Consider the following 14784-nt stretch of genomic DNA (forward strand, 5'->3'; position numbering starts at 1 on the left):
GCACAGGCTCCGGACGCGCAGGCTCAGCGGCCATGGCTCACGGGCCCAGCCGCTCACGTGGCATGTGGGATCTTCCCGGACCGGGGCACGAACCCGCGTCCCCTGCATCGGCAGGCGGACTCTCAACCACTGCGCCACCAGGGAAGTCCTAATGCACTTTTTCAAATTCACACTTATTTGAAACTACAAGCAAGGGTAGGTACAAGCCAAAACAAAAATTTCTAGACATCAAGGGAAGGTAAAGATTTAACGCGATTTTAATTAAATTCACTATGAGGCTGGTGAAGGTCCTATAGAAAGTTCTTGGGAGCATCCACGAAAGCGAAATGTACACTGCGAACGTCATTCCACCTCTGACTGAGGCATTGACAGAAATGCCCACGTGCCCCCCAAATACTAACGGGGGGGCGACATTCAGAGCTGCGCGACCCGTGATGGCCTCACAGTGGCACAAAAATGCCCCAGGGATCAAGGGAGGTGCAGACAAGTGGCTGAGAGTAACGAGCTGTGAAGACAAGCGGCCACCGCTTCCCGCATCCGCGCCCATAACGCGCTAGTTCTCTCTGGCCTCGTGGGGTCTGCAGGACTTTGCGGAGAAAGATGACCCTATAAATTCAGTAACCGGCCGGGGCCTACGTCGTTCTCATCCACAAAGCTATCTTCTGTTTGGTACCCAGACGTCGGCAAGGAAGGGTCTTGGCGTGAGAATATCACTGGAATTGGAAAAGGATCTGGGCCAAAGTTGGGGGCGTAGGGGTCCAGAGGCCAGACTGGGGCCGGGGCCGGGGCTGAAGCAGCCTGGACGGGCGCCTGGGCGCCTTGTGCCGGGGCCCACATGGCCCGGCCGTGGCTGGGGATGCTGGGCTCTGGCGCTGGGAGCATCCCCGCGCTGCTGGGCAGAGGGGGCCTGCGGAATCCCGGGCCGTCTGGGAATGCAGGGCCGGCAACTGCGGCGGCAGCGGCAATGACAGGGGCAGGCGCGGGGCCGGGGGCGCCGGGGATCCCGCGGTCCGTGTGAGCATCGCGGGCCCTCTGGCTTCGGCCCTTGGCCAGTCGCTCCAGCCGCGAGCGTTGGGCCCGGCGGTTCTTGAACCACACCTGGGTAAACAGGGGACCGGGACGAGGTGTAAGAGGCGAGAGGCTGCGTGCACTCGCCTCTGCCCCGGGTGTGAAGTCGCCCCGTCCCTGTGAGAAACCGGCCATCCCTCCTCCTCCCCCTGCCAGACCCAATTTGTTGCCCCTGGTGTTCAGGAGGCCGCCGGGGAGGGGTGCAGAGGGCAGGAGGGCCTGGGGGCCAGGAAGGGGTCTGCCCGAGAGGTCCGCGGGTTCAGAGGCCCTGAGGTCTGGGCACGGGGAGACCACGGGGGGCGTCAGTCCCGGCCGGATGCGCTTGGAGGGCTTGTATGGCACAGGGTTGAGGCGGACTCGGGGTCCAGCCCTGGGTCCGCACCCGGGAGACCCCTTGCTTGCTGCGTGACCCAGGGCAGCACCGGACCGCTTTGGCCTTGCTGATCCCCTCCTGCAGAGCGAAGAGGGCGGAAAGGTGGCCCAGGGGCAGGGCACTTGATAGGCGGCGAGGTGGGAGTGCGTCTGGCGGGGGCGGGGAAGGGCGGGGCCTGGTGGGGGGCGCGTCAGACCTGCAGTTTGTGCTCCTCTAGGCTGAGCCTGGTCGCCAGGCGCAGGCGGTCCTGGTAGCCGGGGTACTCATTCTTCTGGAAGTATTCCTTGAGCACGTCCAGTTGCTCTTTGGTGTACACCGTGCGCTCCTGCCGCTTCCTCTTTGGGGGTCCTGAGCTCCGTGTGGGGCCTGGCCAAGGGGGAAGCAGGGTCACATGAGCCCCAGCAACAGCCCCCAGCCCGCCTGGCACCCTCTGCCTACCTGCGCCAGGCCCTTGTGAGCAGCCGGGGGGCTCAGGCCTGAGGGCGGCAGGCAGTGCGTGGAGAAGCCTGCGGCATCGGGACCAGATGTTCTTGGTCGGACTCAAGCTCTCCGTACTTCAGCCCCAGCCCCTGTACCTCTCTGGGCCTCAGTGAACACAGCTTTGAAATGGGCCTGATCACAGCTCCTGGAGTACTGCAGGGCCCCCAGCCTGGGAAGGCACGCAGGACAGGCTCCTTAGCGCTCCCCCTCTCCCATCCAAGGGCTGGAGCCACCCTGACGTTTACAGGGGACCACTGTGTGCCAGGCTCTCTGCTCATCTCACCCCAGTAATGTAATTCCATTCCGCAGACTCCGCTAAGCCCTCCCCACAGCACAGCGCAAGAAGCGCTCTCAGACAGCTGGGCCCTTCTCTGGATGCCCAGGAGGCCTCCCAGCCTTGGCCCTAGGACACCCCTTGCACAACCCCACCGCCGGCCCAGAGCCCTCCTGGTGGCCCAGACTCACCCATGAGAGACTTGGGTTCTCGCTTCCTCCTCAGTGCTGCTCTGCTGTCTGCATCTGAGGCTCTGCTCACAGGGCCTGGGGCTTACATCCCAGCTTTATGCTGTGCCCACCTGGGCACACCCTAAGGGTCCTGGAACCCACCCTGTCTTGCCCCACCCTCAGACTCACTCCTTTGCAGGAGATGCAATCATTGATTAATCCTTTTTGTATTGAGCAGCAGCTACTCGCTGGGCCTTTCCTGGGAGCTGCTAATAGCCCTGTGTGTTAAGACAGCCTGGGTCCTGCCCTTTTCCCTTCTGGGATGAATGAACTGGGTCTGGTTTGCCTGTTCGACTCAGGATCTTGGGTCTCAGGAGCCCAGCTTTCTGCCTCTCCCGGCTGCATAGACCTGGAACTAAACATCAGACTGAACTCCTGGGTCGTGCCAGGGTCTCCTGGGGTCAGGGGGGGACACAGCTTAATATGCTCATCCCCAGGGGACTTTTATTATCATCAGTGGGAGATGACAATTAAATAAGTGATCAAGTACAACGTGAAACACAGCAGAGAGAACTTGTTATTCGATTTACGTCACTCTGCACGGCTGCCCACGGGAACATTCTACCATAAGTGGACATATACTCAGCTCCATTTCTGGCAACATTCTGCCATAAGTAGACACCTTTTCTGCTTCTTGGGCAGCTGGGAACACATTGGTCACCAAGACAGTCGATGGTGCTGCTGTCGACAGGGGAGAATCTAGTAATGTCCTTGATCTGTAAGATGTGACTCGAGGCCACCTTCTCCCTACTTTTTGATTTTATTTTATTGAAGTATAGTTGATTTACAATGTTGTGTTAATTTCTGCTGTACAGCATAATGATTCAGTTATACATATATAGACGTTGTTTTTCATATTCTTTGCCATTATGGTTTATCACAGGATACTGAATACAGTTCCCTGTGCTATACCGTCGGAACTTGTTGTTTATCCATTCTATATATAATAGTTTGCATCTGCTAATCCCAGACTCCCAATCCTTCCCTTGCCCTCCCCACTACCCCCCCACAGTCTCCCTACTTTTGTGTGTGTGTGTGTGGTTTTTTCCCTTAGATTTTTTTTTTTCAACCCATTTTTCCCACACTACCATTTTGGAATTTATACACACGTGCTGCCTTTTTTTTTTTTCCCCATGAAACTTTAGAAATTCGAACATGCAACAAAGTTTTGGGTTAAAAGGATTTAAATTTGCTTCTGCCATTTGTCTTGGGGATTACACACCGGGACCACTTTAAACTCAATTCTTAGCTCTAGATTTTTTTTCCCCACATAGGAAGTGTAAATTTAGGGCACAAATGTTATGAATACCGGCTCGTGGTTATGAATTCTCATGGGAGATTTTTCTTCCCTCCACCTTGCACCAAGGTAGATAAGGCCCTCCCTACTTTTTAAAGGAAATTAAATGGAACATCGTGATGTTTAGCTGGGCAAAGATTTTTTTTTTTTTTTTTTTTTGGCTGCATCAGGTCTTAGTTGTGGCCAGTGGGCTCTTCTTTGTGGCCCGCGGGCTTCTCCCTAGTAGTGGCGTGCAGGTTTTCTCTTCTCTAGCTGTGGCACGCAGGCTCCAGGACATGTGGGTTCTGTAGTTGTGGCATGCAGGCTCTCTAGTTGAGGCGTGCGAGCTCAGTAGTTGTGGTGAGTGGGCTTAGTTGCCCCGTGGCATGTGAGATCTTAGTTCCCTAACCAGGGATCAAACCTGTGTCCCTGCATTGGAAGGCGGATTCTTTACCACTGGACCACCAGGGAAGTCCCTAGATGAGCAAAGATTGAGAAGAGGGTCCATGCCTCGAATTGGTAGCTGAGGGGTTGGGGAATCTGGCTTTCTCATGTTTTGGGAGTTTAGGTTGGTTTTTGAGACAGACTTGGTGATTGCTGCCAATACAGTCGGCCAAAGATCATCAAGAAAGCACCAGTGTTGGGCTTCTCTGGTGGCGCAGTGGTTGAGAGTCCGCCTGCTGTTGCAGAGGACACGGGTTCGTGCCCCGATCCGGGAAGATCCCACATTCCGCGGAGCGGCTGGTCTCGTGAGACGGCCGCTGAGCCTGTGTGTCCGGAGCCTGTGCTCCACAACGGAAGAGGCCACGACAGTGAAAAGCCCGTGTATCGCAAAAACAAACGAAAAACATGAAACATAATGTTTTCTATGAGATTTTTTGCAGATACCTTTCATTAAATTAAGGGATTTGCTTCTGTTCCTCTTTTCTAAGAGTTTGTTCTTTTTAGTCAAAAATGGATTTTGAGGGACTTCCCTGGTGGTCCAGAGGCTAAGACTCCACGCTTCCAATGCAGGGGGCCCGGGTTCGATCCCTGGTCAGGGAACTAGATCCCACATGCCACAACTAAGAGTTCCCATGCTGCAACTAAAGATCCCACATGCCACAACTAAAGATCCGTATGCTGCAACACAGCTCCTGTATGCAGCAACGGAGATCCCATGTGCTGCAACTAGGACTCAGAACAGCCAAATAAATAAATAAATAATTTTTAAAATGGCTTAAAAATGAATTTTGAGTTTTATCAAATGCTTCCCCTGCATATACTGAAATGATATTATCTTCTCCTTATTATATTAATGTGTCAAATTACCTTCCTTGGTTTTTTAATATTAAGCCATTCTTGCATTCCTGGAATAAACTCAGCTTGGTCAGGTATTATCCCTCCTCTGTAATATATGTTGTATTCCATTTAGTAATGTTTTGTCTAAGGTTTCTATATCTAAGCTCATGACCTATAATTTTCCTTTATTTTAATGTTCTTGCCATGTTTTTGATATCAGGGTTATGCAGACCTCATAAAATGAAAAATGTTCCTTCTCTTTCAATTCTCTGGAAGTTTGCATAAAATCAATGTAATTTCTTTCTCAATTGTTTTGTGGAATTTGTTGTGAAGACAAATGGGCATGAAGTGTTCTTTGTGAGAAAAACTTAAATTACGGATTACTCTTCTTTAATAGCACTATTCAGATTTTCTATTTTTGTGTGTTCTTGCCTTGGCAAGCTGTGGTCTCCTAGGATCTTGTCATCTAAATTTTCAAATTTCTTGCCATAAAATTGTTCACAATATCCTCTTATGATCATTAATGTCTTTAGTGTAGGATCTTTAGTAATGTCCCCTTCCCTTCTTTATATTGGTAATTTCTCTCTTTTTCTCTTAGTCTTTTCAGGAGCTATTCACCGCCGTGGCCTCTCCCGTTGCAGAGCACAGGCTCCGGACGCGCAGGCCCAGCGGCCATGGCCCACGGGCCCAGCCGCTTCAGGAGCTATTGATTTTATTAGTCTCTAACAAAACTTATGTCTTTGTTGTTTTTTCTGTTGTACATTTTTAATTTTATTAATTTCTGCTCTCATCTTTATTCCCTCATTTCTAACTTACTGAGATGATGTTAAAGATGGTTGATTTTAATCTTTCTTCTTATCTGATATCCGACATATCACTTAATACTATAGATAAATCAAATGGAAATTAGGATATTATGAACAACTGTAGGCCAATAAACTTGGCAACTTAGAGGAAATGTACAAACTCCTGGAGAAATACAACTTTCTGAAACTGACACAGAAAGAAATTTTAAAATATGAACAATTACATGTATGTTAAATAAATGAAATACATAATTAACCTTCCTAAAAAAAAAAAAACACTCCTCCAGCCTCATATGCTTCCCTGTTGAATTCTATCACATAGTTAAAGAGGAAATAATACCTTGCACGAACTCCCCCTCCTGACATCTGTCTTGTCATTTCTTTCCCTAACGAGTCTCCTCCTCTGCTCTGCTTTCTGTTCCTCTTTCTCAGAACGTATTTTCTGCTCTGTTTCTGCACCCTCTTGACTTCTCTCCCTCTTTTTCATGTTCTCCATATTTTGAGGGGCTGAAAGCATCATCTCTGAAGTCACCAAACAGGGGGTGCATTTGCAGCCTGTGTGGTCCCAGGGCCATTCCATTCTCATCTCGCAGTCTCTGTTTCTTCATCTTTAACTTGAAAAGCACCAGGATGGCTGGAACAGGATCCCGATCATCTTGGGAAAGTGACTTAACCCCTCCTGATCCAGAAAATACGGGAGGTGGGGGGTGGCCCCTACTTCATGAGGTTGTAATGAAATTTAATAAGGGAGAGATACGGGAGAAGTGGCTGGCACATAGCAAAGAGCTCCATAAAGAGTTTAGCTGTGATTTTATTATCATTGTGTGTCCCAGGCGTGATTTCACATGGAGGGGATAAGGGTGGAGGAGGACATCACTTAGTTAAAATTCAGTTGTCTCCACAAAGTACCTTTCCCCCATGGGTCATGCGTCTGTGTCTAATCCCCGCTAATTCTCCTGCCATTCTGCTGAGGCTGGACCATCATAAGAGGATTGGAGCATTTGCTAAATTAGTCCTGTTCAGGGACAGAGGAAACATCCAGGGAGGGGCTCAGAGATCAGGAGGAACATGAGGGAGGTCAGAGACGTATGGGGGTGAGGAGAGAGATGAAGAGAGGAAAAAAGAAGAGAGAAATACCCTTGAGCTTGAGACCAAAGAAGAAAGAGACAGGCAAGAAAGAAGCGAGAGTGACAGACAGGATCAAAAATGGGGAGGAAGGGGGAAATGCCAGGAGCGTCCTGAAGGTCTGCATCCTAACACAAGGACTATAATCCTAGTTCTACCTCCTCTTAGTTGTGGAACCTTGGGCAGGTCACCTGACCTCCCTTTGCCTCAGTGAGAGGCAATCACAGCATCGAATAATCACAGCATCGATCTGATGATAATAGCATCTTTCTGGTGGATTGTTTTGAGAATTGAAAGAGTTGGGACTGGCTTTCTCCAGTCCTGGCAAATAGTACCTGCTCAGTAAATTTTTTCTTTTCTTTCCCTTCCAATGTATTGAGTTATAATTTACATACTATAAATTCCACCTATTTTAACCATACAACTTGATGAGTTTGGGCAATCACATACAGGGGTGGAAATACCACCATAGTCAAGATGTAGAATATTTCTAGTACCTCAGAAAGGGCCCCTTTTGTCCCTTTGCGGTGAATCTAATCCACTGATTCCCCAGATCCTGCCAATCACTATTCACTTTCGGCTGCTATGGTTTTATCTTTTCTAGAATTTCATGTAAGTGGAATCATATTGTATGGACTCTGCTTTGAGCCTGGTTTCTTCCACTGAGGAGTATCCCATTGTCTGGTTGCACCAGTTTTTTTAGCCATTCACCTGTTAATGGACATTTGGATTGTTTCCAGTTTGAGGCCATTGTGAATAAAGTCGCTACGCCTGGCGCAAGTAGAATTTCAGGAAACATTTTAGGGTAAGATAAACATTTAGCATAATGTCTTCAAGGTAGGCATTTGGGTTGTTTCCATCTTTTGGGGTATTGTGAGTAGTGCTGCTACGAACACGAGTGCACATGTTTTTGTTTGAGTACCTGTTTTCAATTCTTTGGGGTATATACTTAGGAGTGGAATTGCTGGGTCATTATCTAATTCCAGAACTTTTTCATCACGCCAAAGAGAAACCCCTTCACCCATTAAGCAGTCGCTCCCCAGTTTCCCCCGCTCCCTCAGTCCCTGGCAAACTCTAATCTGCTTTCCATCTCTATAGATTTGCCTATTCTGGACTTTTCGTATAAATGGACTCCCATGATATATAGCTTTGCATGCCTTGTTTCTTCTGTGCATGTATTTAATACCACTGAGTTGCACACTTTAAAATTTAGTAATGGTCAGTTACATGTGATGTGTATTTTACCATAAAAATAAAGAAGCGCTTACTGGGCTCTTAGCATGGACCAGGCTTCAGGACCAAGTACTTAACATAATGATGTCATTAAATTCTCTTGAGGTAGGTCCTCTCAATGCCTCATGTTACAGATGAGGAAACTGAGGTTGGGAGAAACAAATTGCCCAAGGTCATAGGACCAGAAGTGGCTGAGCCAGGCTCGGAGAGCAAGTTTGTCTGACCTCACCAATTCAGTGTTTGATACACACACACACACACACACACACACACACACACACACACATTTTAACCCAGAGCACAGTGATTGACAGGGACAGAAGAAGAGCTTGATGACTTGGAGTTGGAGAAACAGAAAGGCAAAGACTAAGGAAAAGAGAATAAGGGGAAAGAAAGAAAAAGACAAAAATCATCTAAAAGAAATGGGGACCTGGGAGTCTGAGACTCAATAGTAAGGAGGGAAAAAGAAAAAAAGGAAAGAGAAAAGAAGAGAGATGGAAGAGAAATGGTGGGAAATCAAAAGTGACCAGGGAGAAGGGATGGAAAGTGGCAAGGATGGAAGGGGAAAGGTGGAGGTGTGAGATGAAGCTGCAGAGGTCTAGAGGCTGATGAGGAGGGCTTAAACCTCACATGGACTGGGACTTCCCTGGTGGCGCAGTGGTTAAGAATCTGCCTGCCAATGCAGGGCACATGGGTTCGATCCCTGGTCCGGGAAGATCCCACATGCCATGGAACAACTAAGCCCATGAGCCGCAACTACAGAGCCCGCATGCCGCAACTACTAAAGTCCATGTGCCTAGAGCCTGTGCTCTGCGACAAGAGAAGCTACGTCAATGAGAAGCCTGTGCACCGCAACAAAGAGTAGCCCCCGCTCGCCGCAACTAGAGAAAGCCCACTCACAGCAACAAGACCCAACGCAGCTATAAATAAATAAATAAATAAATAAACCTCACATGGACCACTGAGGCAAGAAGCATGGTCATCACTCCCTTGCAGCGAGGGAGGGGCCCAGTGAGGTAACAGCAGGTGGAAGCTGGCCGTCTGGAGCCCATGTCCCTGCCTAATTGGCTTTAGGGAGATATCACGGAAAAGACGGTGACCAGACAGAGAAAGCACATGGACGCACCCATGTCCCCAGAGAAAGAAGGTGGGGGAGAGAGGGTGGGGACAGAGCAATCCTTGTTTTTACTTCCTCAGGTCTGCACCTACATGGAAACAAAAAAAAAATCACCCAGACTTTAAGCGGGATTCAACATTTTAATCATTTTCACTCCACAGGTGGCCAGCGAAGGGAGACCTGGAGTTCCAGTGAGTGGGAAAGGGGAGGACAGTGGGCCTGACACAGAGTGAGGGAGGCCCCTTGCCTCTTGCTCTGTCCCCAATTCACTTGTCACTCTTCCTGGCTTTAGGAAGCCCCAATGGACATCTGAAGAACCAATGTTCAGGAGGCTGGCCCAGGGAAAGGAACCTGGAATCTCCCAAAAGATTCAACTCCTCCCTCTGTCCAACTCCTAGAGAACTCTCAGAAGACACCAGGACAGGGGTCTCTTGAAGTCTTGACCTGTGACTGTGACTCCCCCATCCAGCCACTATTACTTTCCACCCTCCTCCAGAATATCGTGGCCATCCTCCAAGCCCTCCCTGGACCTCCTTATTGAGCTGCCTTTGAATTGCTTGCACAAGACACACCCTCCTCTATGAATGGGGAACTCCGTGGGGCAGGGAGAGACTCTTGTTTACACCTGAGACCCCAGCCTCCAGCTCAGAGAGTGCGAGTCTCTGCAAAATGACTAACGGACGTGGCATCCCCGTCCCAATTTTTGCACAGATCCAGAGCACAATGTCCTCTCCTACCTGTCTCTACCCTGAAAATTTTGCCTGGATCCCCCATCTCGTACCCCAACATATGCCATCCTTCTCTGTTTATTCATTGCTTCCCACAGTGGACTCTGGGCCTAATGTCCCAGCACAACTCAGACCCATGAGAGATGATCGAGAAGTATGTTGAGTAAACCACCTTTGTGGGCTCTAATGATTGCAGTGTGCCCTCCAGGGTCTAGGCTGTGTGGACCTCTCCTGACCTGGACCCGGAAGAATCATGCGATGTCTCTCAGCCTCTCTTTGCACTGTGCCTTCCTCCTGACATTCCTTCCTGCACTGGGGGCCTGGAGCCTGCTTGTCCTGGCTCATGAGCACAGATTACAAGTGTCTCTTCCCACCTCCGAGTTCAGGGACCTCAGCTTGATGCCCTGAAATCAGCCACGGTGGGAGTATTTACACCATGGAAATGGGCAACCACTACAAATCAGGGCTTTCCTCTTCTTTCAGGAATCCATTGTTAAGCGTCTCCCAGCACACCACCCCCTTACTTTCTTTCACCCCTTGCCTTGTGAAACGCCCCCCCAGTGAAAGGCTCGTGGCTGCTGCCTTCCCCACCCAAAAATGAAAGGAGAACTCAGATGGAGAAGGCAGGTGCCAAAGTACCAAACTTCCAAGAGTGTCAAAATGCCTGAATCCTTCTTCAAATTCTCACAATGCTTGTCTCTGTGGCCATGGGTCAGACTGCATTGAAAGAAATATGGTGCTGCCCCAGGAAAACTTCCCAGACCAAGCTCTATGTATTGTCCAATCCCACAATCGAAACTGAAAACAGAACATCTAAAAGAGGGAATGTGTGTTTGGGATGTGGGGCTGCCTCCAAACCCATTTCTCACCCCCGCCTCTTGTATATTTGCAGGTGGGAAGCCTGTCCACCTCTTCTTCTCTTTGAAATACCCACAACCATAGTCGGTGCACCCCACACAACAATGACGACGATTCCTCCAATGTGTGGGTGAAGTTCACCTTTAGAAAATGCGAAAACAAAAGAAAACAAAACAGATGTGAAACAGGCAACTTGCCTTCCATTCTTCCATCAAGTATGCCCATTTCCGATGTCCAATTGAATGAATGATGAAATGTCTTTAAGAAGAAACTAAGAAGAAGAAGAAGAAAAAAAGAAAAAAATATATATATCAAACAGCCCCCTAAGCCTATCATGTAAACCTGACATTTGTGAAATATGTAAAATTGTCAAATGAATTTCTGAACTTAACTGTGTAATTGGCCTAAGGTTCCATCCTGGGGCTTTGTAAAGTCTGTCTTTGGAGTTTCTAGAAGGATCTCTACTCATATGCTAAAGATGTGTCCCAAATGGAAAGTGAAGGCATCGAGCCTCCCTCCCTGTTTGTTCAAGGACACCGTGATTCTGACCTAACCATTACCCCAAATCAGCTGCACGTTTGGTTTAATTTTGTCTCAGGGCGAATTCTCAGCACCAGTTTCTGGAGTCTGGGGCTCATGGTTTGAAATGCCGGTTGGACTCCATGCGAGACGGCATTGGGGTTGAGAGAATGACTAAGACTTATGGGGCCCCCCAGGAGGAAAGGGGTGGACTGGGTTGGGCTAAGTTGCACCGGAGCCAAAGAGGCCATGACCTTTGGAAGGGGTGGTCAGCTCCTGCCACCTTCTCAGGGATGCCGCCCCAGGGCAGGCTGGGACAATGTGCAAGGAGGCAGTTGGGACAAGGGATGGAGAAGGAGAATCCTCTACAAGATCTGAAACTTCCAGGCACTCTGATCCTTGTAGTCCAGGGGGTCCATGGGGTTGTAGGTGAATTTCCAGGTGCCTGTGGGGTCCTTGAATTCTAAGCTGTCCACAGGGCTGTAGGTACCATAGCTCTGGCCTGACAGGGAGGTGGGGGACTGGGTCAGTGAGGGCCCCATGGAGGGGCCAGAAAGGGGGCTGAGAGCCGGGCCCCCCAACTGGGGCACCATGGGAGAAAGGTAGGGATCCAGGCCGCTGAAATAGGAGCTCGGCGACCCATACGCCGAGGGGGAGGAGCAGAAAGCAGAGGCGGGGGCGTAGGTCATGGCGTAGGGCGCCGACGTCAGAGAAGGGCCCGAGGCCACTAGCCCAGCCCGCTGTGCCTCGGGCAACGGGGACTCTGAGGCCGGACTCCAAATGGACACCGTGGCCACCGCCGCGGTGGGGGAGCCTGAGGGCCCGGGTAGAGGGGGGCTGTAGGAATCTGAGATGCCCAGCGGGTCTGGACAGACATCCGTGGACGATCTTGGAGAGGTGCCTGCCTTCCTCTTGGCAGGACGAGCCTTGGCTGGTGCCCCTGGGGGCTGCTGTTGCTGTTTCTGCTGCTGCCGCTGCTGTCGACACTTAGCCCTGCGGTTCTTGAACCAGACCTGGGGGTGAGAGGGGAGGTCGGGGTGGGTGAGCGGGAAGGAGGCCCGGGGGAGCCTTCATGGTGCCCAGGAATGATGACATACAGTTGTGTGTATATACATACAATATACATACATACATACTTTCATCTGTCCAATCCTATGCACAGATGTACACATACTGTCATACAAACAAGCATATATACATTCATACATACATCGTACACCCATACAGTCATACAAACGCACACATACACGTTTACCCATCCATCCATCCATCCGTCCATCCATCCAACTGGTTAATAAGCATGGATTAACCATCTTCTACTACTCTGGGGACACACAAGTGAAGCTGACATTCTAGTTGAGAGAGACAGGTTAAAAATAAACAGGAAGTCAGCAAATCACATAGTATTTAGAAAGTGATAAATACTATGAAAGAACCAGTTGATCAGGATAAGGGCGGGCAGCAGGGTGGGGTGGCAGGGGAAGGTTGCGGCTTCAAATGCCAAAGGGGGTGTAGGTCTCATTGACTAGCAAGGTGACTTGATTGGTTGATAAAGACTTGAAGAGGGTGATGGGGAATATACCTTCCAGGTAGAGGGAACAGAGAGTGCAAAGGTCCTGAGGCAGGAGTGTGCTTGGTGGGCATGCTAGAGGAAGGACCAGGGGCCAGTGTTGCTGGAGTAGAGTGAGAAGGGGTAGGAGTGTAAGAGAAGACGCCAGCGAAATAATAGAGGCGAGGGATTACTAGGACACTTTATGACTTTGGCTGTGACTTTGCGACCTCTCCCTCTTCCCTTCACTCTGGGTCCCAGGAAGGACCAGAGGAATCCAGAGACCAGAACACCCCACCTGAACCCTGGACTCAGGCAGATTGATCTTCAGAGCCACCTCCTCACGGGCATACACGTCCGGGTACTGAGTCTTAGCAAACAGGGCCTCCAGCTCCTCCAACTGGCTTCGTGTGAAGGTGGTCCGTTCCCGCCGCTGCTTTCTCGGGGCGCCTGGTGTAGGGACAGGAAAATGGGACCTTCAGGTGACCTGAGACGCCATTCTCTTCATCTGCTGATGTGAGGTCCTGAGCGTACATGGGATGCTGAGAAGCTCCTTCTGAGTGTTCAACTGCCCAAACTAAGGGGGTGCCGATTCCCTGAACTTCTAGACCTCACTCTGTCCCCCTGGAAAATGGGGTCCCCCTTTGTCTGTCATTGGGGGGCTCATGCTTCTCCCTGAGGAGAACTGGCTTTAGCCATGTAAGGAGGTATATGAGTTTGACTTTCATCCCCTTTCTAAAATTTCTTCTGCACTAAGACATGCAGTTGAAACATGACATCTTGGATACACAGCCTATAAAAGTGGCAGGTCCATAACAGTCAACTTAATAAAGTTTTTAAAAAACACCTAAAGAATAACGCCACCAAAAACAGAGTGCTTCCTTCTTTGAGAAATAAAGCACTGCTAACAGGTGGGGATTCCTCTAGGTCCCCCTTCCAGATCGCTTCCCTCCTTCACCCCAGAGGGAACGACTATCCTCTATTTCTATGACGGTCCCTATGGTTACCTGCATCCCTAAGAGATGTGGAGGGGTGTTTGGCATTTACAGGTGAACACATTTGGCTGGTGTACGGCCCTCACGTCACCCCTGGAAGTGCCCATTCCTCCTCCTGAGGGCAAGGGACCCCAGAGGTCCCCAGGAGATGGGGGCCAGCTGGGGGTGGCGGGGAGAAGGACCGTACTCACTCGGGTAGGACACAGCTTGGTGCATTAGATCCACGCTAGGGCCGCTCAGGGCCAAGGCGTTGACGGAATAGTGGGGCCCCGGGTTCATATACGCCATCATGATCCTCGAGGATGCTGGGGCCCAGGTCAGTGGGCCTGCAAGAGAAGGGTGGGTACTCAAGCACTCCCCAGTTCATCACCGCGTGGTTCATATCCTGCCTCAGTCTCTTCTTAGGTGCGTGACCTTGGGCAACGTATCCCCCTCTCTGTGCCTCAGTTTCCCCACCTATAAAACAGCCCTCTGCTTAAGGTCATCAAAGCTTCAGTGAGGCTCTGTAAAGCAGAGAGCGAAAGCTGTAATGGGCATGTAAATGGAAGCTCTTATTCCTACTCTATCCTTTAAAAAATCTTCCTGCCACTCCCTTGTCTGAGATCCTTTTTCTTCTAGAACCACAAAAAAGATGTTCAGCCTCACGCAGAATCAGGGTAAGTAGGATGACCAGTTGTCCCTGTCTGCCAGGGATGGAAGGGTTTCTAGGGATGTGGAATTTCAGTGCCAAATCTGGAAGAGTCCCAGATAAATCGGGATAGATGGTCACCCCAAGGGAGAGTCACAGTCAAACGACAGTAAGCGATGATCCTCCACAACCGTTTTTGACCCATCAGCTTGGCAAAGATCAAAGAGGCTTGGTACCCGCGCGC

General features: G+C 50.0%; 2 protein-coding genes across 2 annotated transcripts; both read right to left on the reverse strand.

The window, feature by feature from the left end:
• Nucleotides 1–468: 468 nt before the first annotated feature.
• LOC138842444 (tetrapeptide repeat homeobox protein 2-like) lies at nt 469–6708 on the reverse strand. Its single transcript, XM_070044344.1, is given in 4 exon segments — nt 469–1098; nt 1638–1807; nt 2387–2448; nt 6698–6708. Coding segments are annotated over 4 exon segments (873 nt in total).
• Nucleotides 6709–11733: 5025 nt separating this feature from the next.
• CRX (cone-rod homeobox) lies at nt 11734–14203 on the reverse strand. The gene is made up of 3 exons (XM_030874828.2): nt 14104–14203; nt 13216–13367; nt 11734–12381 (listed from the first exon to the last, which is right to left on the reverse strand). Exons 1-3 carry the CDS (start codon nt 14201–14203, stop codon nt 11734–11736), a joined length of 900 nt encoding a protein of 299 aa, XP_030730688.1.
• Between the last annotated feature and the right edge of the window lie 581 nt (nt 14204–14784).

Source organism: Globicephala melas, chromosome 19, assembly GCF_963455315.2.
Source record: "Globicephala melas chromosome 19, mGloMel1.2, whole genome shotgun sequence".
Classification (NCBI taxonomy): Eukaryota; Metazoa; Chordata; class Mammalia; order Artiodactyla; family Delphinidae; genus Globicephala; species Globicephala melas.